The following is a 26,869-nucleotide window of genomic DNA, read 5'->3' as shown; positions in this document are numbered from 1 at the left end:
ATAATTAAAAGCTTGTGTTATGAGCTTGTCTTGTGAGGGCCAAACTTTGTACCTTCTAGAGTTCACGTGTGCGATTTAGTTACCATAGAAACTTACAGACGCTTCTCGAGCCCTGCGTCCGTTTCGACCTCTGCACCGCACCGGCACCATTTTGTCAATTAAATAATCTTGCGATCGAAAAATTGAATCATGCCCATGACCTTATGCTAGCCGAGCCTATATAAGGATGCTGCATCCCAAACAGGCTAGTACATTGCTTGATCTCGACTGGTACAGTTGGCAGCGACTTAATTTTGAGCTTGTATATTAACCTAACATAAAAATGCTGCGATTAGTCGTCTTGCTCGTAGCGGCAGTTGCTGTGTCTGCTAATGTCATCCACGAAAACATTTGCCCTGTGTTGAAGCCGGTAGAAAACTTCAATTTAACAGCTGTAAGTATTTTTTTCTTCATCTTAGTATCACATCTTTAGACATCACGTTCATACAAAAATTGTATTGAATATAATCGCAGTATTTAACTTGTACAGTCAAGGAATTCAATTTCAGTACCATTTCGTACCTTATTCTCACAGTGACAATCAATATGATAGTCGCTGGGGATGTCATACTATTGTCACTGTGACAAGGTACGAAATGGTACTTTAAATTCTGTACAGAAAGTACTGCTTGTTCAGGCCATTCAAAAGTCCTCGGTAAGCTCGGCCGAATTTCACCTTCCCATACAAACGGAGTTTCGTTCTCATTTTAAAACTACGTGTTGGATTGTAACGAAACTTTGCATATACCTATACAATGACATGAGGTATATCTAGGTCTGTAATTAGTTAATATAGCTCCAGTTTATAAGACAAACGAAATGGAGCAAAAACAAATTTTGTATGAAAAACATAAATTCGGTGTTTTTTATTTACTTTGGTATCTGAAGCTACATAAACTAATTACAGACCTAGATATACCTTATCTAATTGTAAGTACAAAGTTTCAGAGCCAGTCGTTTTAAAATGAGAGCGTAACTACGTTTCTATGGAGAACCGAGCTTGCCGGGGACTCATAAGGTCTAAATAATGGTGAAAATAATCATAATAAAGAATTTGCGTAGATAACAAATAGAGTATAAGAAAGGTGTATTTTTTAAAGCATTAAAGCATAAAAACAGGCAACAGTAATTTCTTTAGATGACCATTTTTTTTCATATAGTAAAGCTTTCTAAACGTAAAACACCTTGTTGTGAAATTTGAAATATTGTTATTTGTATCGGAATCATTAATTCACAAAAACAATGCGAAGGTGCATAATATTTTTATACCAACAAGATGTGGTAAATAAGATGAATCACAAGCTAGATCTGATAATATATATTATCTCGTACGGAGATAGTGAGCGATAATGCTCCATCTGTTTCTTTCACTAATCGATTTGGTAAATGTATAACAATTAATCATCGTTTTAAGACAAGTTTCCGATAAAAATCTAAATGACACACATGTTGTTTCATACTAAAATTGCAGCAATCAACAATGATAAACGTATAGAATAAACAGATAAGTGATGACAAATACCGACACTCCTTACCTACAGCTAATTTGTAGCCAGTATCTACATCTAGTCTAGGTCTACGTACGGACGCTGTTGGTACGAATGTATTATGGTCAGCTACGGATTGGTTAAAAAGCTTTGCTGCATAAAGCATAGTTTGTATATGTTAAGAAAGTATTAACATGAAAATACATAGTATATTTAGTATCCACCGGGCTACCGCGAAACCTCGGGCAAACTAATTGTTTTCAAAATGATCTAGCTTAATCGAATTGTTTTTTAAGCTTTAAGCTTTTTTATTAATAAAAACTATTATGCAGTTGACGATTTTTTAAATGATTCCTATATTTGTACCAACTAATGTTACTGTGTAAATAATTATAATTTTTATTAATTTAATATTTATATTAGCACTAGTCCTAGTTTCAAGTTTTAACTGCCATACCCGTTCCGGGTCCATGAGATACTTTTTACATGTTTTAAACATCTTGTAATTACCATGGTGCAAAAAGAAATAAAGAAAAGAAATTGTCGTTTTCATACGCCCCTATATAAGAGCCGTTTTTGAGAAATTATTCAAAAATGTATGCAAATGTATCTGAATAAATATGATAGATTATTTGCCGCGGCTGTAGGCAGTTTGTCTCAAAACTTCTACTAGAAATGACCTTCTTTATCAACCTATAAAATGACTTCTTAAATCATAACTTCTTATATTGGCGCTCAACTTAGGTACAACAAATATATCGTAACGTAACAGACTTTTGTTACAGTATAATTAAGACTATTAAGAGGAAAGGGGACGGCCGTTTCTCCATACAAACGTAGTCCCCGTTTTCCCCTCTGGATATTGACATTATGGAAAATATTTTTACATAATAGCTCTGCCCTACGTTTGACTGTTTTAGATTTTTGATTATGGTAAGTACAAGTACACGTAAAAATTAGGAGCAAAAACCGATTTGATACAAATTTTTATATGCTCCTAACTTATAATAATTAAAAATTCGAACAAAAATCAAACGTATGGGCATAGCTGTGGTTGATATACAACAAATTGTGTCGGAATGTTTTCAATAATGTTAATATCCAGAGAGGAAAATGAGGATTACGTTTCTATGAAAAGGCGATTTCTCGCAGGTACTCCACTTTCGTCTTAAAAGGCCGGTGTCGATTTTGGAGCAAAAATGTAAAACGTTTTGTTACGTAATATCTAAATAACAAGTATTGGTTTCTGTTAGCACGTCTTCTCATCTTGCCTTTTAATAATGGGGTCGCGAGCGTGCGTCACCGGTAATATATGAAGAGAAGGGGCAGTTTTTAAAAATTCATCAAAAAATTATGGTGGTAAATTATACAAATTGATGTGTAAGAATAGTTTCAGCAAATGTTTTAGATTGTTTAAGTATCAAAATTACGTTGAAATTAAGTCGATCTTCAAAGAAATTGTCACTTGTTTTGAAGTAATTTCTGGAGAAAATTGAATTCGTTTAACTTTCATTTCCTCGAACTCTAAGTCATATAACAAAAATGTAATCTGATAAAGGTCAAGTACAGAATATGTGTAATACAAATTTACCATTTTTAGCAGTCCAAACTTTACGAAATTTACAAATAAGAGCGACAAAATCAGTGCTTTACGCGCGTTAACTAATTTAGGGAGTCTGTTTTCAAAAAACTGATCTGATAAAAGGCAAGATAAGAGAACGTGCTAATAGAAACCAATACTTGTTATTTCAATTAGGTAACAAAAGGTGTACAATTTCACCGACTAAATCTATCAATTTTACATTTTTGCTACTAAAATCGACACCAGCCTCTTAAGGATGTGGAGTATATATATATATACATATACCTATATACTGTACCTACTAATACTAATCCACCCATTCAACAAGTAGTTACAACAAAAAATCTAAAGTTATCTCAATCCAATTCAGTCAAATTGCAGTAATTTTTAAAGCGCTAGTTTTCCTAACAAACCTTAACAATTGCAGTTCCGGCTTCAATCACTTTACCGAGGAACTGAATCAATCAATTGAATGAATGGGATAATTCGAACGACTCATCAACCAAACTGACCGAGCGTGAAGGAATCGCGGATAAAAAAATCCATTCATGAACTTACGGTGCTGTCATAGTAAATTTTGTGCCACATTAAATTCACTGCCATCTATCGACACACGATTAAAACTAAAAATAAAAATATCAAAAAATGTATTTAATATATGGATAAACGATTTTTTTTATTTGCATTCATTGTTTTTATATGATTTTGACCCATGTTCTTTCACTTATATGCGTTAAAAATGATAAATAACAAACGAAACCGCCAACGCCATCTATACGAGAGTAGGCCAAATGTAGTGGCGCCATCTGATCGAGAATCAAATTTTCTTGATTTTCTAGGCACGTTTTGTCCTTAGACTGTATCCATCTATTACGGAGTTATATATCTATCTGGTTGTACATAAATTCTATAGTTGGTCAAACCCAATGTGATTCTCTCTAACTTTGAAATGAGACAGTCCTTTGACAAACTATAGGTACATATATTAGACAATTGATATTATTATTATAATAAATAGTGTAACAGGTTTTTACGTATCTATGACATTTTTTTTAATCGGCTAATGCATACTTAATTAGTGTAGGTTAGTAGTTGTATGTTTACTGATAAGATAGATAAAAATAAATTATCCTTAAAGCCCATTCGATTAATAAATAGATCGTTACTTCAACATTTTTAATATGTGTCATAACAGGTGTTTTAAAGTTAGTGTGTGTGGATGGTATCTGGTTTCAAAATTGTTTTTATGTTTTTAGCTGAGATTGGAGAGATTTGCTACATTGTAACTTATTTAGGACACAGTAATTCATATTTATATAACATACACTCAGAGAAAACTATTGTGAAAATAACAAAAAAACGTTGCTAAATAGGAGCCGACAGAGTCAAATTGCGGGCGCAGCAAGCTTAATTTTGCGAAAAAAAATTGCGTAAATGACAAAGCGAAAGCGTTAACTTTGTGAAAAAGCACATAGCGAATTTCACAAAGTCGAATTTTTCACAATTTTACTCTGTCGGCTCCTATTTCGCAATTTCAACTTTGTGAAAAATCATATAGCTAATTTCACAACGTTACATTTCTCGCAATTTGACTCTGTCTGCTCCTATTTTGCAATTTTAACTTTGTGAATATTCAGCAATGTCGACATTGTGAAATAACGTTGACAATAATACATAGTAAAAGTTGTGATTTATAACATTGCTAATTTAGCAAATCTTTACATTGCAATATGAACATTGTTAATTTAACAAATTTAGTTTTTAACAATTTTTCTTTGATGCCTATTCCGAACATAGCTATTTTAGCAATTTTTATTTTGTGGTTTTATCAAGTGAACTTCGTTATATAAACTACTTTGAAGTCGTAGTTTTAGCAAAGTTGAAAGACGGAATAGAGAAGTCATCAATGTTGATATTGTTAGCTCAGCAGAATAATATTGCGGGGATAGCAATGTTAATGTTGCTAGCTCCGCAGTGTAATATTGTGGTTATAGCAATGCTGACGTTGCTAGCTCCGCAGTGTAATATTGCGGGGATAGCAATGCTGACGTTGCTAACTCCGCAATGGAATATTGCGGGGATAGCAATACTGACGTTGCTAACTCCGCAGTGGAATATTGCGGGGATAGCAATACTGACTTTGCTAGCTCCGCAGTGGAATATTGCGGGGATAGCAATTCTGACGCTGCTAGTTCCGCAGTAGAATATTGCGGGGACAGCAATGTTGACGTTGCTAGTTCCGCAGTGGAATATTGCGGGGATAGCAATGCTGACGTTGCTAACTCCGCAGTGGAATATTGCGGGGATAGCAATACTGACGTTGCTAACTCCGCAGTGGAATGTTGCGGGGATAGCAATACTGTCTTTGCTAGCTCCGCAGTGGAATATTGCGGGGATAGCAATTCTGACGCTGCTAGTTCCGCAGTAGAATATTGCGGGGACAGCAATGTTGACGTTGCTAGTTCCGCAGTGAAATATTGCGGGGATAGCAATGCTGACGTTGATAGCTCCGCAGAGGAATATTGCGGGGATAGCAATGCTGACGTTGCTAGCTCCGCAGTGGAATATTGCGGGGATAGCAATACTGACTTTGCTAGCTCCGCAGTGGAATATTGCGGGGATAGCAATGCTGACGTTGCTAGCTCCGCAGAGGAATATTGCGGGGATAGCAATGCTGACATTGCTAGCTCCGCAGAGGAATATTGCGGGGATAGCAATGCTGACATTGCTAGCTCCGCAGAGGAATATTGCGGGGATAGCAATGCTGACGTTGCTAGCTCCGCAGAGGAATATTGCGGGGATAGCAATGCTGACATTGCTAGCTCCACAGAGGAATATTGCGGGGATAGCAATGCTGACGTTGCTAGCTCCGCAGAGGAATTTTGCGGGGATAGCAATGCTAACGTTGCTAGCTCCGCAGTGGAATATTGCGGGGATAGCAATGCTGACGTTGCTAGCTCCGCAGTGGAATATTGCGGGGATAGCAATGCTGACGTTGCTAGCTCCGCAGTGGAATATTGCGGGGATAGCAATTCAGACGTTGCTAGCTCCGCAGTGGAATATTGCGGGGATAGCAATGCTGACGTTGCTAGCTCCGCAGTGGAATATCGCGGGGATAGCAATGTTTACGTTCAACATTGCAGAACTAGCAATGCCAAAAGTCGCGAACGACAATAGCTACCTGAAAAAATACAACAATATTTATAAAACTAACTTTTATTATTAAAAAACGTTTGCAGGTCCGTAAGAATAGAAAAAAATGTTGCCCACTAAAATACAAATAATGTAGATAATAATGGGAAACTAAAAGTTTCCAGTGAAAAATCAACTATTTACTAATATGTAAATCAAAAACAAACACTCGGTGTTTCGAAAATGGGAATTGAACCCGCTAAATGAAAGAAAGACCTGCAATTTACTGTACCGATCGGAAGGCTTAATTACATACATTTATTTAAGATGCTATGTTATTTTGAAGAACCCTTTGATTGAGCCTTTCGATCGGTACAGTAAAATTGAAAGGTTTTTTTTGTTTTTCACATTTAGCGGTATAGTAACAGTTAAGCTATGTCAGCTCATATTCAAGCGCGCGTGCACCGCGATTTGATCTGATTAGCCAAAACCCATATCCGTAGGAACGGATCAACGGGACGCCAGTCCCGCCTGAACCATTGTACAGTTAACTGGTTATTTTAATATACGGAGTCGAATATAAAAGTGATTATTATTCAACACTAAAATACCTATTTAAATACTATTTACCCTCTAGCCACTATACAGAAGTACCGTCAGCGGGATCCGGGAATCGAACCCGCTTTAGAAGTACTAAAAAAGCGGGTTCGATTCCCGGATCAGCCAGGCGACTTTTTTCAAATTCTTTGAATGTAGTTCGTATTGTTTTTAAATAAATATAGAAATGAAGCTATTTTTACTTCCACTCGTCAAATATTTGGTGACAACTCGCCAAATATATCGAAACACAACCTTATTCCCATGGCAAGAAAGGTGTGTTGCGACATATTTGGCGACTTTGGCTGGCTATTTGAAGCTGACTGTACCTACTATTTCAAAGTTAAATGGATGCGAATGGATTAGAAGTATGACCATATATTTGACGAGTAGAAGTAAAAATAGCTTCCTTTCATTTTTATTTCAAAACAATACGAATTGCAAATAATTAAGAAAAATCGCCTGGCTGATCCGGGAATCGAACCCGCTAAATGTGAACAAATAATAATAATTAGCATACCGTCAGGTAACAAGCAAAACTCACTAACTACTGAAAAATAATTAAACAAAAATCAACCTTATTCGCATAATATTACGGTTCACTATGGCTATGAACTTGTGGTGGTACTTAGTGACTTTTGCTTATCACCCGACGATATATCTACCTGCTGTTAACCTAACCTAAGTACTGGTAATAACCAACAACAGTATAACGTGACCCACCCCGTGCAGTTCTGTACCTTACTGTCAATATTATAGTGACAACGCTATTCATACATCAGGTCACTACTTACATGCAAGGTGTTTCCTAACACAACAATCTAGCGCCACTTGCACCATCCTACTAACTAATGAGGGGTTAACCGGTTAACCCCTCATTAGTTAGTAGGATGGTGCAAGTGGCGCTTAGGGCCACAACTGTAGTTACATATCGTTTAAATAGAAACTAAACTTATAGCCACGTCAAATTAAGCCCAAAAATATCAATCAGCGGAAATAATTCGTGTTGTTTTGAAAATTGGTATAGTTATTTATACCTTGTGGTGTCCAGATAAACATACTAAAAGTCCTCGAGGGTGTAGGGGGGGGATTTTCCAAACCACGAATTATATCCGCAGATTTTTTTTTTTTTTTGGGTTATTAGCATATTATCACTGCATGAACAAAACTGTTTTCATAATGAGGGCTATTCCCATCAATAATCATTACATATTTACCGTAATATAACATTTGATTACTTCCTGTAAAATAAAATACGAACAAAAATATGTTTAAAATAGGAATTGTTAACACTGTAATGTTCCACGGCCCTTTTGAACTTAATTTACTAAACTGAGTTAGGGTATGCATTACCTGCATAAGTAATTGTAATCATACTTACTATTACTACAAATTATTAAATCTTACTCTAGTTGGGTTAATTAAATCGGTTTACTGAGTACGATATGATACTCAGGAAGATTAATGTTATGCCCAATGACTACACAGTTGCACAAAAACGGATACTGCATGGTGTCTTGATCAATGTATATGTGTGATGATTGTAATGAGTCCAGTACATTATAAGCATGGTAATGATTATCAAAACCAATTGTTTGTAAAGGCTTAGCCTTGAAACTAATCTTAGACACTCCATCAACATATATGTCATCAATTTTGGAAAAATAAATGTTTTCTTCATTAATAGCAGTAACTATTACAGAATTTACTTGGTAGCGCTCGGAACACTTTGCCGCCCAACTCACTTTATATAATTTTGTAATATCTGACCATTGCATTTGATCTAAAATCTGTTTACATTCACTAACTGGTACTTCTGCTTGGCCCCCAAACGAAAGAGGCGAACGAATAGTTTCTTTCAAGAATATGTCATTTAACATCAACTGATGCTTTCGAGCTACTGTCAGTGTCATGTTAATTCGGTTATTTGTTGATTTTGCAGCTAACTTGTTGAAGCGATGTTTAGCTTCGTAGCGCATTGAAGACAGAAATCTCAAGGGACCAAAACGTAACATTGCCGAATGATAGTGCAGTAAATTGTGAAATTTAGGCTTAAGACTTTGGTTAAACAGTGTGATGTACATTTCGCAAAAGTCAGCGATCATATACTTAAAATAGTCTATTTGCTCAGATACAAAACGGGGTGACATAATAAAATCTAAAACAGTCATTAATTGAATATACAGTTGCCAATATTTATTATGTCTTGGAATGAAATCACCAAACATTACACCAAAATACTTGCAAAATGTGCTCATTTCGGCAGCATTTAAACGTATATTGCCTTTTCGTAAATTGGACATGGCCAGCGTGACGGGCTTATCTTTTTTATCGGGACCGTATTGAAATGAGGAAATTTTGTTATTAACAATATCAATTGTAAGATATTTCATTTTGTCTACAAAAACCACAAGTAAAGAGCACATGACGTATTTGGCACAGCCTTCGTGCATGTCATGCATTACATCAAAACCCATTTGCGAAAATAAATTAAAATTTTCTATGTCGAGCCATATACATTTTTCTTTGACGCCTGTCAGAGATGAATTATTCGTTTTTAAATCATCCTGGTAATTTGACTCGGTCCTTAAGAGAGATTCATCTTCATAAACCTGATTAGCCATGACTTTTTTCTCTACTTTGCATGTTCTGCAAGGAAAATTGCTTGAAAAACTCTCAACAAATCCTAAAACACTATGCAAGCCTAAATTATCTCCTAAAATTAATGACAACTCAAAGTAAATTGTGCCCTTGAAATCTGGCAAATCAAAAACTATTCCATGCTTAAATAAATCATTAAACTGGTCAATCAGGGGCTGAAATATTATACGATTCCCAAATTCCACTCTGTCAGTGGAATGATAGAGTAAGACTAAAAATATGTTACCTAACAGAGAGGCACAATAGTACGGCAGGCAAGGAAGAGAAATGTATGCGGCTCCTAGTTTGTGCACACCACTATGACTACCCAAAGGGTTCAAAGTCTCGAAATCGTCAATTTGCAAAAATATGGGCATGACTATCTTATCTCCATGATTTTTCTGTCTCCAAAATGAACCATGCATATAATGCTCTATACTGTTTGACGTGTCATGAGCCATCAGTTTTTTCATAGCATCGATGGTCTCATGAAGTATGTTAGGCAACGAAAAAAATTTGTGCAACACATCTCTAATAGGTATTTTATGGGCTATGCACTCTACTGCTTGGTAATAAGTTTTACCTTTTTTTTTTACGTAATCAAATCGTCGCCCTACAGTATAAGGCTCAGGATTAACTAAAGTACCCTTACTTTCAAAGAACTGATGTCGTTTATAAGTTGAACTAAACATCTCTAGATCGGTTGTCAGTTTTGCTACGGCAGAGCTAGATGTTACTGGTAACAGAGGTCTGATTGACATAGTGAACATGTTGTGAATACCGCTATAAACTGTATCTAGCACATTGTTCGGCAAATGGGGATTACTATACAGGGATGAGAAAAGTTGACCTAAACTGTCGCTTAGCGGCGGTGTGTTGTGTTTGCTATCACTCTGTATAGTACTATTATTTTCTTTAATTTGAAACTCGGTTGCGCTACACACATTATGTAATGGATCATTATTCACGGGAGAGGTCTCTTGTCCAATAGCAAAATCCTGTACACTTGAAGCCTGTTGTAACATAGAAGAATCTGAATGTTCTTTCAAATAATGACGCCTAAATGAATTGTAGAGTTGATAAGTTCTCCCACAATCCATGTTTGGACAAATATAACATTTACCTGGATGATAAAATGTAAAATGGGTTTTAAATTGCTTCATTTGGACAAAAGACCTTTTACATATTGCACACAGCACCATCGTGCCTGTTAGAAACAGAAGCAAGCAAATCTAGCATAGGAGTGCCTTCAGTGTCAAACTTGCTCTTCATTACATATATACTTCTTTGGATAAACATCCAGACTGGGGCACAATCTTTTGAATATGGTAAGTCTAATGCCCATAGAATCTTAAAAGTATTTGAAACAGCTTTACAAATGCTGGGAAACGTGTACCTGATGTCTTCAGAGATTATTAAATCATACTGCGTAACATCCTGCCAGCAAGCCCCAACAGCAACCAAATATGGAAGAACAGGCAATTTTTTTTCCTGCAATGTGGCCTTCCGTTCACTGAAGTGGCTTTGAAGGTCCGATGTAGATGGCACCAAGCTTAAAAACGCGTTGCTTACTTCTAATCTAGACGGGTTCCAGGGTTTTCTGACTCCTTTCACGGGAACAGTGTGCATTTGTTTCAGCAACAGGGGAACTGCCAGAAAAGTCGCAACATTCGCTTGTTCCTCCCCCGCTGCAAAAATAATTAATACTTAGTATGGTTAACGGTTACTTAAGGTAAAGTTTCTATTGAGTAAAATTCGTCATCTCCTCTATCTATAGTACCTACTTCACTTCCAGCCGGGCTAGCACATGATTGGCGCGAGAGTATCTCGCCGCGACATAGACTACCCGTCGCCTTTAAATTCATACAGTTAGTAAAAGACGGGTAGTCTATCTCGCGGCGAGATACTGTCGCGTCAATCATGTGCTCGGCCTACAGGTGTCGTTAAAAAAATCTACCCTGTATATAATATGTTATTTTCATCACACTTGCTCGAAAAAGATCTAATATCATGCAGGTGTACTAAAGGACAAAGGCCTATATTGTTCCCGCAGGAGTTATGGATTGTGAAAAAAAGGTGTAACTCTCTAGGGAGTTACAGCTTTTTTTTTATTATGTCATAACTACTACTATTACTACTTAATATGAACCAAGTAGGTATACATGAGTTTTACTTTTAAAATACTGACGTTTATAATTAGATATTTCGGTTAATTAATTTAATAGCTGTTCAAAATAATATTCTTACTCAATTTTCAATCGTGGCTGAATGCCGGATGGGTATGTGCCTTAGATGCCTAACTTGGCAAAAAATCACAATATGGCGGACGAATGTTTGAAATGTCACCGTATTTAAGAATTTTTTCGCATAAAATTTAGTTTTTTCTTCGCAAGTGTGATTCTGTGTTACTCCGGGAGTAAGAATATTAACAAACTCGAGCCCCTTGCAAGAACTTGAACGTTATGCTTAGGTACTTACTTCTATATAATCTATATGGCTGAACAAATAAAACGTATGTACCAGGGTGGTTCACGTGTGTATGGGAAAAATTCAAGCTCTACCCCCTTATTTTGTTGATCAATCACAACTTTATCTCAACTACAATTTTTATTCCCATAATTTGAAAATGTGATTTATAAGTTATTAAGTAAAAAAACATTTTTATTTCAAATTTTTATGAATTTTTAGGTGAATTTAAAAAAATCTACCTTTTGAAAAATTACAAAAAATAGAAATGAAATTGTTTTTTTTTTTTTACTTCAAAACTTATAAATCAAATATTCAAATGGTGTGTAAACAGATACATAAATAAAAATCTAAATAATAAATACGCATCCTCTTGTAGTTAAAGTTACAAAATTGGGAATATTTTTTCAGCAAAATGAGTGTAACAAAATAAAACAAAAGGTTTTTTAGAGCCACCCTAGTATGTACAGTGTATGCAATTTCGAAGCTCACTGTACATACTGTATTTACATATAGAGGCAATAAAGACACTATTTGACAAAAAAACGATAATATAACTTACAAGTTGCAAGATCCAAAACAGTTTGAATAGAAGTGTCAGGTCGTGTTAGCTGTTGAGCCTTCTCATCTAGTAATGATAGCAGGCGACCTTTCACTACCGGGAAATTTTCTTCGAACTTTCCTTCTATTTCAGGGTATATTTTGTCAAAGTCACTGGCCAGCTGAAAATAAACAGAAATCAAACATTTGTTATTCAATTAGAGCTTAAAAGCTCTTTCACAAAATCAAAAATGTTGCTAGTCATCAATCATCATTCATAATCATACAACGAGAAATGTTGCTAGTGTATATATGAGTATTTAAAATGAAAATCAATAACCCGACTGCATAATAATAATATAATCTACTAGCCCGCGACTCCACCCGCCACAGATAGACACACTTTCGCATTTATAATATTAGTATGGATTTACTCGCAAAACTGAGACAAATGTAATGACACCTCATATGTTAAACTCCGCTAAATGGTTTAGGCAGTAGAGCGTGCCAAATAATTAAAGATACATACATACATACGCTTGAAAAACTTAACCTCCTTTCTGCAGTTGGGTATAAAAATAACTTAACACAAATTGATGACTTCTGCCTGGTGATGTCATGAAGTCTGGCATGAAGACACTTGATTGATTAGTATTATCATTGACTCACCAATTCATAGCCCCAAGGACATTGCAGTGCTGGGAAGATGCTCAAATAACTAACATGGTCGCCTTCTTGCAGTGCAGCCATGCGTTCATGTAGACAACTGTTCCATTTTGTTTCTACCAATTCTCTCGGTGAAGAAGAGTGCTTCAACCACTGCACGGTATCTTTTTCAGAGTCTTGATTGGTACTTATTGTTTGAAAGGTGTCAGGAAAAGGTCTAACCCGTGCATTAGAAGATTTGACAGCAGATTTTTTTCTCTTGTTTTGGTCTCCGCTGCTGTCGCTGCTCTTGTCGCTATTACTGCTGTTACGACTTCTGCTGCGGCTGCGGATTTCTGCATTTAATTTTCTGCGTACTGTTATTAATCGGTTCACTATCAGGCCACTGGCCTGGATAGCTTTTCCATCAACAAGACGAAAAGGATTATAATATACCCCCTTTGTTTCACCTGGGAAAAGCTTTATAATTTCTGATGTCCACGTATCCCAGGTTTCTTTTCGTATTGGGTCAGTGTTTTCTTTCAATTTCCGCACCTCAGCCTCAACAATAAGGGCCGTCAGTATCTTTCGGTCACTAGAAGATAATACTTTTTTATTGATTAGAGGTTTCCCAATACTGGATGTCTCTAAAATTTGTTTAAGATTTCCGCCAGTTATAGCCCCTATGAGTTTGCTTGCATCTATAAACTGTAAATCGTCACAATTGATGTCCCATTCCTGAAAATCAAGTAAGCACTAAGTTACTAAAGAACTAGAAGTCACGTCATGTGGGTATTTACTATTTGGGCACAATCATAATATTTACATAAAATAAATACATAAAATAAATATTTGGAGACAATCTTATTCAGAAAATCAACCTAGTCCCAAACTAAACGTTATTTATTTATTTTAGACTTAAAAACAAAATATTCATATTGACTACATATGATAGAAATAGCTTACACTTTTAATCTTTTGGATAGTAAAAAACCGGCCAATTGCGAGTCGGACTCGAGCACCGAGGGTTCCGTACTTTATAGTATTTGTTGTTATAGCGGCAACAGAAATACATCATCTGTGAAAATGACAACTGTCTAGCTATCACGGTTCATGAGATACAGCCTGGTGACAGACAGACAGACGGACAGCGGAGTCTTAGTAATAGGGTCCCGTTTTTACCCTTTGGGTACGGAACCCTAAAAATATATGATTATAATTAAATGTATTATAAATTAGTCGGAGTAATTCGTATTAAAATAAGTTGAAATAATTTGACCCAAAATAATAATGTACCTTAATATAATTATTCTGTGAAATGTATTTATTTCCTGGCCTACTTGTAATATGGGTACTAGTGACGATATAAATACTTATATAGTTTAATACATAGAAAACACCTAAGACTCAGGAACAAATACTCGTGTTTATCACACAAATATTTGCCCTGACCGGGGATTGAACAGACAGTTGACTCCCTCTGCATAACAAAAACATGATCCACCTTAAATACAGAGTAAAGATAAATATTATTATAATTACCAATAATTCAGTTGATGTTGTAACAACAGAGGATGTACTAGATTTTTGGCTACTTGATGGAATCACAAAGGAGTCTTGCTTTTTAATTGGAGCTATAACTTGCTGTACATCTACATCCCTCGGATCTTTTGTAACTCCTCTCTATAAAATAAAATTAGGAGTGATTAATTTAACCATAATGCCCATTCACATTATTTTATTTATTTTTATTTATTTATCAAATGGCACTATTTAATTGTTAATGCTTAGTTTATTGATGAAAATACAAAAGTCGCTGTATGTATGCTTATAAGATTTGAGGAGTTCCCTCAATCCCTAAGAATCCATCATCAGACTTAACCTTGATAAAAAATTCTTTATAAATCTTACTGGCTTAGTAAACATAACGAAGAGGACAAATCGTCAAAGTGAACTATGCATCGTTAAAGAGTTTCGTTTTGATCATCATCAGCAGTTCCACTTCATTAAATGTCAGTTTTTCTGAACGTGAATACTAGATTCATTAATGAAAATACAAAAATCGCTATATGTATGCCTATAAGATTCAAGAATTTTTCCCTGGATTCCTCATGGATCCCATCATCAAAACTGGGTTTTGACAAAAACGGGACCAACTTGGGACTATACACATTCAAACAAAAAAACAATTTTCCAAATCGGTTCACCAATGACGGAGTTATGACGTAACATACATACAAAAAAAAAAACGGTCGAATTGATAACCTCCTCCTTTTTTGAAGTCGGTTAAAAATTGATTCAAAGTAATGAAAACATCTAAATTTTGAATCAAGTAGGTATACGAAAAAATGAAACTGCTCACGCGTTCTCTCTCACGGTCTAACGCCATACGCAGTTTCCCTTTTTGAACTGCTGCCGGGACCAATAACGACAACTCATGGTCGTTTGCGTTCAATAAAAAATCGAGATCCGCGCCCTGATCTATAAGCATAGAGATAAATAATAAGTACTGCATATTGCATAAATTTAACCCACTACACTGCACTGTCATGGCGGTAACAATGCCGGCAATATTTTTGCAGATATATTTGTCCATGGGGCTTCAAAGTGCCATAATTTCATTGCAACGTGTATTTTCCATGATTTCAAGAAAAATAAGAAGTAAATGGCCATTTCGATGGAGCTATAATGTCTACAACAATACATTGCTTTATTTGGGCAGTCGTGTAAAAAAAAATGGTCCAACATTGCAATTCAAAAATAACCTAAAAATAATTGTTTTAAATTCGATTTAAGAAATCTTCGACTTCGAATAGTTTATTAGGATGAAACAAATATCGATTAGCAACGACAGTCACATTACATTAACTACAATAGTAACTAGTTAGAACTATGTAAATACAAATTATAACTTACCGTTTAGCGATCCAAAAAGGTGTATCAAATCACAGTTGAACAGAAACACACTTAAGTCGTCCATCCTTTATATTTACTATTTACCTATAACTGTCTTAACTTTAAAGAAACTATTTCCTTATATTTTTAACAACGTGAACGGTTCGTTGTTTGAAAAGACAATAATAATCACTAAATAAATACGTTCCGTTGTTAGCGATTTGTCACGCATCCTAACCGTACGAATGTTGCCAGCGAAATGAACGATTCTTTTGTCAATTTTGCAAAGGACTAGTCAACATCACTATTTTAACAAAGTTCACATTGTGTTTCTAGCAATGCTTATATTATTTCGCAATGTAAAAGTTGTGAAATTATCAACTTGAGAAATTTTTCCCTTGTAAATTCCGCAATTCTAACATTGCGACTTGAGCAATCAAATACCTTTCTTAGAATTCCGTTTTTAGGGTAAAGGCATTAGTAAGTAGGTACTAAGTACAAATAATAATAATTAAGTACGTTGTTCCTTATAAAAAACTGCAAACCTGGAGAGTGGAGTCATAGCACGGTACGCTTATCACCATGCCTGTCACGTTCTAACAAGTATGTGAGTGCGAAAGTGACGGACTTAGTGATAGGGGAAACCATGCTGCGCGGGCAGCACGTAGTACGTACAGAAGGTTATAATTTATTATGTGTGAGCATTTGACAGATTCAAAGAGCAGTTAGATTAAAAACTATTTTAGGTAATAATTGCTTATCTAGAGAGATCGGTGCGGGCGGGTTGTGAGCGCGGCGCTGGCGGGCCGCGAGCATGACGTTGTCACTGACGCTGTCGCTAAATCTAGAGCCCGCGCAGCATGGTTTCCCCTATCACTAAGTCCGTCACTTTCGCACTCACATACTTGTTAGAACGTGACAGGCATGGTGATAAGCGTACCGTGCTACGACTCCGTTTTATTAAAGAAAAATTAATACAGCCGCCTTGAATAGCCGCCGAATAGTAAATCATATTTTTACTTCTAGCGCCTAAACTATTGAGTGGATTTCAATCAAATAGACATCAATAGATCCATAATTAGTACACGAGTGCTATGCAATACAAATTTACTAAAATAAGTGGAGGAAAAATGTGTAAAACTTAAAAATGTGACTACAAAAACAGATTTTAGGTCTTAAATGGGGTTTAAATAATAGTGACAGTAATGAAATTTGACACCTACAATTTCAGGGATCCCTGTTTGCGTGTCATAAAATTGGAGCTTCGGGTCCACGGGGATCAAACGCCATCTTGAAAAGTATAAGTCTTTTTTGGTTTTTCTTTTTTTCTCGGAATATCTGGGTTTAATGTGAATACTGTGTATAGCGAAACGAAAGCTTGTTAAATTCCACATTAAAAAGTTATACAACACCATGTCCCAAAAACGAAGCCTTTTTCTAGAAATTACCAATTTTTGGAACACAAACACATTATCTACCCAACCACGAAAAAAAAAATGTGTGGAAACTTGTAAGCTTCCCTTGTAACTTGTAAGCCCTATTTGATAGTTTGTATGGAGATCAAACCTTTTTTTGAGTACAGGACTAAGAAGTCTTTGTATGAAGGCATATTATTAGAATACAAGAAAAGTAATTTAAGCGTTTTTAAATATTCATCCCTTAAAAGAGTTAAAAAGGGGTTGAAAGTTTGAATTCATTACAAATGCTTATTGAAATTTCTCAGAAAGGCATTGTATAATATTACAAAAAAGGTTATTTCAACGTTCTTAATAATTCTACCCTTAAGGGTGTTAAAAAGGGGATGTATATAAGTTTATATGTAGTACAAGTTTTCGTTTTAGCTAGGAACATGAAACTTGGTAAAAGGGCATTATATTAAAATAGACGAAAACTGATTGCACCGTGTTTGAAAAGTTTGTATTAATAAAGTTTGCAGTGGGAGCGAACATTTTTTTTAAATAGTGGACTTGAAAATCTGAGTGTTGAGAGGGTTTATATCGAGAACAATTTTTTTCAGCTAGGGGCTTGAAACTTTGTACTTTGTGAAAGACAAATTTCATGCGCTGTATAATTATTAACAAATGATTTACCGTCCCTACTGATATCTTTTGCTGCATAATGTTCTATGCTCATTTAAAATATATAACCACCAACATACAAATCCACGCGTACGAAGTCGCGGGCAACAGCTAGTATATTTAATATGTCTTAACCGTTTCAACGCCAAGCAGCGAAGTAATTCGACGTGACTCAGACCAGACGCCAAGCAATAAACCAAATGTATGGTTTTCTAATAGGAGCAAATGTCGTGGCGTCAGTGGTACGACTTTCCGCTGACGTGATTTTCCGTCTTTGGCGGTGAAAAGGTTAAAACAAAAACCTATTATTGGATTATTTACCCTTGTAACACCTGCAAACATTGTAAATCAACTTAAAATTTGTAGTTAAGAGTTCTCTTTTGTGATTTTGACAAAGGCTCTCTCAAAGTTGCTAAAATCACAAGGTATTAATCAATGTGGTTGTGAACACTGTCAACCTCCAAACTTTAGCCGTGTAGATTCCGCAGAGTTCTATTTTGTTATTTTGACAAAAGCTCTTGAAGTTGCTAATATCACAAAGTAAAAAACAATGTGGCGGCCAACATTGCGAACCGCACAAAACTTAACTGTGAAGATTTCGCAGAGTTATTCTTTGTTATTTTGACAAAGGTCCTCAAAGTTGCTAACATTACAAGGTTTAAATCAATGTGGTTGTGAACACTGTCAACCCTCAAACTTTATCCGTGTAGATTCCGCAGAGTTCTATTTTGTTATTTTGACAAAGGCGCTTAAAATTGGTAATGTCACAAAGTAAAAAACAATGTGGCGGCCAACATTGCGAACCACACAAAACTTAACTGTGAAAATTTCGCAGAGTTATTCTTTGTTATTTTGACAAAGGTCCTCAAAGTTGCTAACATTACAAGGTTTAAATCAATGTGGTTGTGAACACTGTCAACCCCCAAACTTTAGCCGTGTAGATTCAGCAGAGTTTTATTTTGTTATTTTGGCAAAGGCTCTTGAAGTTGCTAATGTCTCAAAGTAAAAAACAATGTCGCGGCCAACATTGCGAACCGCACAAAACTTAACTGTGAAGATTTCACAGAGTTATTCTTTGTTATTTTGACAAGGGTCCTCAAAGTTGCTAACATTACAAGGTTTAAATCAATGTGGTTGTGAACACTGTCAACCCTCAAACTTTATCCGTGTAGATTCCGCAGAGTTCTATTTTGTTATTTTGACAAAGGCGCTTAAAATTGGTAATGTCACAAAGTAAAAAACAATGTGGCGGCCAACATTGCGAATAGCACAAAACTTAACTGTGAAAATTTCGCAGAGTTATTCTTTGTTATTTTGACAAAGGTCCTCAAAGTTGCTAACATTACAAGGTTTAAATCAATGTGGTTGTGAACACTGTCAACCCCCAAACTTTAGCCGTGTAGATTCAGCAGAGTTCTATTTTGTTATTTTGGCAAAGGCTCTTGAAGTTGCTAATGTCACAAAGTAAAAAACAATGTCGCGGCCAACATTGCGAACCGCACAAAACTTAACTGTGAAGATTTCACAGAGTTATTCTTTGTTATTTTGACAAGGGTCCTCAAAGTTGCTAACATTACAAGGTTTAAATCAATGTGGTTGTGAACACTGTCAACCCCCAAACTTTAGCCGTGTAGATTCCGCAGAGTTCTATTTTGTTATATTGACAAAGGCTCTTGAAATTGGTAATGTCACAAAGTAAAAAACAATGTGGCGGCCAACATTGCGAACCTCACAAAACTTTACTGTGAAGATTTCGCAGAGTTATTCTTTGTTATTTTGACAAAGGTCCTCAAATTTGCTAACATCACAAGGTATAAATCAATGTGGTTGTGAACACTGTCAACCCCCAAACTTTAGCCGTGTAGATTCCGCAGAGTTCTGTTTTGTTATTTTGACAAAGGCTCTTGAAGTTGCTATTGTCACAAAGTAAAAAACAATGTGTCGGCGAACATTGCGAACCGCACAAACTTTAACTGTGAAGATTTCGCAGAGTTATCTTTTGTTATTTTGACAAAGGTCCTCAAAGTTGCTAAAACCACAACTCACAAATCACACGTTGTGCAATGAGCAAAGCCAAACTATGTTAAATTCGCATTTTTAACTATGCTATTATGACAAGGCATCGAAAAATTGATAGTTTAACAACATTTTTATTGTTAGTTTCGCAATAATTGCGTTTCGCAAAAAAAAAGTTGCTGCGCTAGCAAAGGCTAGGTTGTCAATGTCCCAAAGTAGTTTTGTGTTTTTATCAATAATTCGTTCGCAACGTAAAACTGCAGCCTTGTCTCCGGATTTTTCTCTGAGTGTATTTTCATAACTTTTGACTTCTAAACACTTAATAAGGAATCTGCGATTCCCTTTCAGTATCAAGGCACATGGTACGAGATCTCCAAATACCCAAATTCAGCGGAGAAGAACGGCAAATGCGCCTCAGCCGAGTACAAACTCGATGGAGAACTGATGAAGGTGAAGAACGTCCATGTCGTGGATGGAGTTCAAACATATATTGAAGGCACGGCCAAGCTAGCTGCTGATGCTAATAAGGCTGGCAAGCTGGTCGTCTCGCTTAAGTTTGGCGGTAAGTAAAACGAGTTTAATATAGCCTGCGACTTGCGTGCGTAGAATGAGTACTTCCAGAGGCCATAAGTAACACAGTCAGTTAACATAAGTCATTGTAAGAAATAAATGTCCCATCACACGGCAAGTTATATGTGGGGACTAGTGTGAATTGCATAATTTACATTGTTTTATTGTTTTCCTGTATCTTACAATGGACACGGAATAAACCAACTATCAATAAATGCCTATGTACTATGTACATACTTACATCAATATAATCTCTTCAGTAATAAATTATCTCTTCTTTATCAATATCCTGTAATGAATTGTAACGAAATTATTTATTTTTATTGTCTTCGGTTACCGCGATAGTTACTCATGAAATAAAACTATGAAAACGGATTATTTCGCGTATATTGAATTTATAATACATCCCGACGTTTCGTGACGCTGTAAAGAGTTCGAAACGTCGGGATGTATTATAAATTCAATATACGCGAAATAATCCGTTTTCATAGTTTTATTTCATTATTTATTTTTGTTTATCGAAAGTATTGCCAGTCGAAATGGCCCTTCAACGCACTAGATCCAGTTTCAATTTGGTCGGGGGCTTTAAATGTTAAGTAGGTACCTATAAAGGTTGTATTGGTACAATCGACGGCAAAGATATGTTTACACTTTTGTACTATCCTTTACATTTACATTTAGGCGAAAAATGTAAACATATCTTTGACGTTGACTGTGCCATCCACCAAACACAACACCACTCCACTCAGTCTCTCACCGGTTCCACTGCTCTCAAGTCTCAAGACGTAATGGGTTTTTAAAAACCGACACGCTTAGTTGACATATTATGACCCTGCCTATGAATGATGCCGATTGTCCCGGGTTGTAATCCCGGTCTGTATCTCATGAACTGTGATAGCTTCATCATCAAATTTTCACAGATGATGCATTTCTGTTGCCGCTATAACAACAAATACTAAAAACAGGATAAAATAAATATTTAAGAGGGGCTCCCATACAACAAACGTGATTTGTTTGCCGTTTCTTTTGCGTAATTTCATAATGGTGGTCGCGACTCCGACTCGCACTTGGCCGGATTTTTTTCTATATGTGAGATTTTTCTATATGTGTGAATATTAGCTAGGTTTATGCGATAATTGAAAACAAGGCTATAACACACTTTGCACTACGAGGGTGCGACCGCATGAGCTAGCGTTGGATAAGTTATCTATAATCCTGCATGGCTACACAAGTCTTTATTGCTATCACATTACAGTTGAAATTAGTAGCTAATTTCATCAATTTTGTTCGTTTATCGCGAAGATTATCATGTTATTCGTATCCAGATTCAAATAGAATAGGTTCTGTGGGAGGTAGTTAAACGTGGTTAAACGGATACATATAGGTAAAAGGCACTGTAGTTTAATTTCATACATTCTACGGTAAGGTATCAGTAAGGTAAGTTTGGGCTTGGTTTAATAGCCAGTTTAAAGCACTTTCTCATCTTGAAAAGTTTAAGTAATTTAAGAAGGGAAATCTAAGCTCTGTAGGAGTAGAAATCTAAAGAGAGATCTCTCTCCAAGCGAGCATTGTGCCTGGGAACTAAAGTCCAATAAAGGCTACACCGGTTGCGTGTTAACTAAGAATTCTCATAAGAAATGTCACACCGCTTATGTGACGTGCGCGTGTGCGTGCGGTGACGTGTGCGTGGCATACGTTGCACGCACTGCAGCTCCGACGAGAAAAACCGGTTGCAAGCTGCGAGCACGCGTGCACAGAACGGAGCGGCAATGTCGCTTCGATACGTGCAGTTGTATTGAATGGCGTTCCCTATGAGACGGCGAACCGAGCCGGTTCGGCGGACACGCACAGCTCGGTGCTGCGTGTGCTGTGTGTGCCTCGCGTAGCTCTTGTATTGATTTACAATTCTGCCGGTGTGTGTGAAGGTCTGATGATCGAAAGTATTTAACACTAATACATTATTGTGATATATTACAAAAACGTGTTGTATAAAAAATATTATGGGAACAAATTGGTGCTTTTGAGATAAAACTATGAGAAGTTCTTCCTTTACCACCGATGCAATTTGTGGAAATTATTAGATATCAAGTGGTTAGTGCGAAAATTGTGACTACGCTACGGAGCTGCAGCGTCTGCCTTCGTTATGTGTGCAGCTAGTGCGCCGTAGTGACGTGAGCTTAGTAACCCGATGTGCGAGGTTCCCTACAATTAGTGCTAAAAAAACTCTATGTCCAAATATCTTCTGAAATTATTTTTGCTTCATCAAGAACCTGTTTGGTTACAGATGTTACTAAGGACTCCCCACTGAATATTCTGGCGACGGACTACACTCACTACGCCATTGCCCACAACTGCAAATACGACGAGAAGAACAAGAACCACCAAGGTTAGTTTGCCTGTAATAATAATATGTGAGAACGAAACCAAATTCATAGTAAAGTACATATTTTATACGCTTAAGTGATTGTCTATAATTTAGAAACGAAAATCACTAATGGTCAATTTATATATCAATATAGTATTTAAGTAGGCCATCTTTTAATTACCGTAGCTAAACAAACATGCACTGAATTTTATTTGGTAGTAGTGTTCAATTTATTTCTCAGTGGACTAGGTACCTAATAACTATAATTACAAAAAAAAAATCTTCATGAAAAAAAAAATCGAATTGGAAATCACAATAATAATGGTAAATTATTTATATCGAAAACTATAATATTTGTTTCCCTTTGAATGCTTTTGATGGTCTTCAGTAGCATCAACATCAAACATTTATTCAGCAAATAGGCCACAGGGGCTTTTTACATGTCAATTTTTACAAGCAATAAAATTAACCAAAAATTAAAAAAATAATTACAAATATGGAATCAATAAAACATTAGATACTTTGTTAGATATGTATCCAGTCTAAATGTCAAATTACACAAAAAAAAACTACTAAAAAATATACAAACAACAGTACTAAAATTATTTAGAGATGTAAAAGTCTCTAGGTGTCAGAGATAAAATATATATAATAAAAAAACGATCATCAAATTATCCGTAAAGGTCTCCAAGACTTGAATTGTTATATAAGTAAGACAAGAAATTAAATCAGACAATCAGACAAGAACCGAAAGCTGCCAGTGTCATGGGGACTTTTGAACCGGCTACGGTCCGAAGTGGGGACTTGGCCTAGTTTAATTTAGTGTTTAAGATTGACGAAGCCTGTAGCTGATTTATTGTTGTAAGAACCGAATGAAGTGTCTCACGTTAATGCCACTCAAAAGTAAAGTTACATAGGTACTTATAACGTAAAAACAATCCTTTAGTTATTGTATAAAGATATCTAACTATTAACTTATCTACATTGTCTACGTGTGGTATTTTTTACATTAGCGTCACTAGACATATGACGAAAACATATCCGGATATTTCTTTATCTAGGTCATTATCGAAAATAATATTGTTTCCTCGAAATTTAATTAACTGCATAAGCTATGCTTGATAAAATCTATAAAGATATCTAAAATAAATTGATTGGATTTAGTAATAATACTACATGTAATCAAGGCATCAAGTTATGCTAAATGCATATTTTTGAATCGCACGTGTAATAATTTTACCAATATTTTGAGCTCAGAACCCTAGTGTAAATTTCATTTGATAGCGTGACGTGAGTGCGCGTTTGCGTATGTCTATTTTTTTATGTGATTTGTTGTGAAACTCAAAATCCCATACAAAATGACACTTAACGCAAACGCGTACTTCACGTCGCGCTATCGAATGAAATTTACGCTAGGGGTACAGGGACTGCATGGAAAGATGGGAGTAGAAAAATATTTCAAAATAATTGTCAAAAATAAAGTACTTGTTAAACCTGTTTGATGACTGTTACATGCCTTTTGAAGTTTCTGAAGTCATTCATTGTCCTTCACAAGCTCAGTAATCTCAGTACGGTCGTTCATGAACTCTACATGAAATCCATTCTGATCTGACCGATGAGCCGATCCTATTCAAAACAAGATCAAAACCCAAACAAAATGCACTTCATTAACAAATTGTTAAATCAGAATACTTTTCTCATTTTTGTACAAATATTGTATTTTTGCGTTCGCTACATTTGTTTTATGCTGGCATGCGGTGCTCCTAGTTCAGGTCAACTTTGCGCATTTTTGGAAATCTTTAAAACGAGTCTTTAGTGACGTGACTCAAATGATAACAAAAACCGCTTGGATTACTTAGGATTAATAAAAAGTAATAAACAAGCTTCTTAGATTTTTAGGGACACTCCCTAATTAAAGATTAGTTTCACTATTGCTCTGTACTCTCTGTAGTTATCATATGGATACCGAATTTTATGATGATGACAAACCGCCCCACATTTTACACTATTATGTTTTAACAAATGTTGTTTGTGTATTGTTTTGTTTGTTTGCACTAGAAAACTAATATTAGTCTTATTGTTTGTTGTTTGTCAATGTGGCATGGTGTCATGATGACTCGGGAGTTAAATTTTCTGACTACCTATCCTAATCTTACCTCATAATAAATAATTCTCTTAATGGTCGGTACTTTTGATAATGATATTCTATCTGTAAGTATCTAGGCTTTATATTTCGTTTTCCCAGATTTCGCCTGGATCCTATCGCGAAGCAAGAAACTAGAGGGTGATGCCAAGACCGCCGTGGACAACTACCTGAAGGCCAACGCTAAGGAGCTGGACACAACCAAGTTCGTGCAGACCGACTTCTCGGAGGCTGCCTGCAAGTTCACCAGCACAAGCCTTATCACTGAAGCTGTGAAGCACCATTAATAACCCTGTGTGTACCAGTTAACTGACCCAAAGTCGCAACTTTTGATAAATCATAATATAAAGAATAATAATGTGCATTACATTCAATCTTCTTCGTTTTTTTATATACTTTAACTTTTTGCTGCCCGACCTAAACCTTATAGCAAGGAGATAAAATCTACCAACGGTCAGTCTTATATTGTGTAAGTTCCAATATTGTCTTTTATATGTGAAAAACATCGGTATGACTGTCTCTTTCCTTTTGTAGTCTTTAGTTTAAGGATTTAAGCGGAAATAATTAGAAAAAGGCTCGTATACATTAATTGAAGGCATGTTAACAAAAACAACATAACTAACATTTTTTGCGGATTTGAGTTTTTGATATCATAGCCTTCGTCTAAGCAGGATCTACACGTAGAGCAAAAGATAGTGTCCAAAAATAACCCCAATTGTCCAAAATCCACTAGTTAAGTAAGATAAATCTGTACCTCTCTGATAGAATACAAAACATAATTTCTATAGAAACTTGTTTTATTTTCTTACAAATAGAACATAACTAACAAAATTTTACAAAAACAGCATAAGTGACGAACTTATTTTTCTATTTTTTTCCAAAAATACTGGTCTTTGAAATGTGTAGGTAATCGTATATTTCGGAACTATTGGCCACTTACTAAAATCACCTATACAATGTTTATGTCCAATAACTAGTATAAGAAGACATTTAGTTTTTTTCGTTTCCTGTAAATTCATGTCTAGTGTAGTTATGTTGTTTTTGTAAACATGCCTTCAATTTTTCTCCTTTTGTTCTAGTGATTTATTAATATGCATATTGATCTACGAGGAGCTTTTTATGAAAATGACTAACAACTTCACATTTCGTAGTAAATTGCTGGTGTCTGTTTATGCTACTCTAACTACTTTACATTTAAAGTGTGATAATTTATGTAAGTCCGTTTAGAACTTAGTTGAATAGTTGTGTAATAAGGATATGATTTTTCTTTCTCATGTTTTATTTGTTTTCTCTATCCTATACAATACGTAATTTTAATTATTTAAATAAAGTTAATTGCATAATTTACAAAACAAAATATACAAATGGTCGGCTTAATGCCTATTAGCAATCTGTACTAGTTAATTAGAGACGATTGGTTTCATTTAAAAGTCGATCGATGGATATTTTTGCCATTTATTGATAGATCATTGACATTATGTAGCGGTGTTTAAGAATTTATACGTGATTTAACAAAATAACAAGTGTTGTCTTAGAATAAAATAACAATAAAAATACCGGTCGTTTATAATAAAAAAATCTATAATCACAGTTTTTTGTAATAAGTGTAAGTATAAAAATTAAACATCGGAAAAGGTCTAGTCACATTAGTAGGGTTTATAATTGAATGCTAAT

The 26,869-nt window shown here is 35.5% G+C and overlaps 2 protein-coding genes across 3 annotated transcripts; one reads left to right on the top strand and one right to left on the bottom strand.

Annotated features, from left to right (window-relative positions):
- The first annotated feature begins 240 nt into the window (after positions 1 to 240).
- LOC134748204 (bilin-binding protein-like) lies at positions 241 to 26,819 on the top strand. Its single transcript, XM_063682918.1, has 4 exons — positions 241 to 433; positions 20,466 to 20,679; positions 22,972 to 23,073; positions 25,298 to 26,819. Exons 1-4 carry the CDS (start codon positions 323 to 325, stop codon positions 25,480 to 25,482), a joined length of 612 nt encoding a protein of 203 aa, XP_063538988.1. The 5' UTR covers positions 241 to 322; the 3' UTR covers positions 25,483 to 26,819.
- LOC134748203 (uncharacterized) lies at positions 10,029 to 16,608 on the bottom strand. 2 transcript variants are annotated; one of them, XM_063682917.1, is made up of 6 exons: positions 16,045 to 16,523; positions 15,491 to 15,609; positions 14,671 to 14,811; positions 13,153 to 13,866; positions 12,506 to 12,665; positions 10,029 to 11,165 (listed from the first exon to the last, which is right to left on the bottom strand). In XM_063682917.1, exons 1-6 carry the CDS (start codon positions 16,106 to 16,108, stop codon positions 10,657 to 10,659), a joined length of 1,707 nt encoding a protein of 568 aa, XP_063538987.1. In that variant the 5' UTR covers positions 16,109 to 16,523; the 3' UTR covers positions 10,029 to 10,656. The 2 variants fall into 2 exon arrangements, 1 of the variants encoding a protein (XP_063538987.1); XR_010128398.1 differs by lacking the exons at positions 10,029 to 11,165; positions 12,506 to 12,665; positions 13,153 to 13,866; positions 15,491 to 15,609 and having other exon boundaries at positions 14,279 to 14,811; positions 16,045 to 16,608.
- Positions 26,820 to 26,869: the final 50 nt, after the last annotated feature.

The sequence above is a fragment of the Cydia strobilella genome, chromosome 16 (genome assembly GCF_947568885.1).
Source record: "Cydia strobilella chromosome 16, ilCydStro3.1, whole genome shotgun sequence".
NCBI lineage: Eukaryota > Metazoa > Arthropoda > Insecta > Lepidoptera > Tortricidae > Cydia > Cydia strobilella.
Note: the sequence above shows the minus strand (reverse complement) of the source record. Positions and strands in the feature narration are given on the sequence as shown.

What these genes read in the sequence shown, in the direction of transcription:
- LOC134748204 (XM_063682918.1), top strand. Translation starts at nt 323, where the DNA reads ATGCTGCGATTAGTCGTCTTGCTCGTAGCGGCAGTTGCTGTGTCTGCT. An exon ending in AAAACTTCAATTTAACAGCT is followed by an intron (nt 434 to 20,465) that starts GTAAGTATTTTT and finishes ATTCCCTTTCAG; the next exon opens with TATCAAGGCACATGGTACGA. An exon ending in CGTCTCGCTTAAGTTTGGCG is followed by an intron (nt 20,680 to 22,971) that starts GTAAGTAAAACG and finishes GTTTGGTTACAG; the next exon opens with ATGTTACTAAGGACTCCCCA.
- LOC134748203 (XM_063682917.1), bottom strand. Translation starts at nt 16,108, where the DNA reads ATGGACGACTTAAGTGTGTTTCTGTTCAACTGTGATTTGATACACCTT. An exon ending in CAACATCAACTGAATTATTG is followed by an intron (nt 13,867 to 14,670) that starts GTAATTATAATA and finishes CTTGATTTTCAG; the next exon opens with GAATGGGACATCAATTGTGA. An exon ending in GTCCTTGGGGCTATGAATTG is followed by an intron (nt 12,666 to 13,152) that starts GTGAGTCAATGA and finishes GTTTATTTTCAG; the next exon opens with CTGGCCAGTGACTTTGACAA.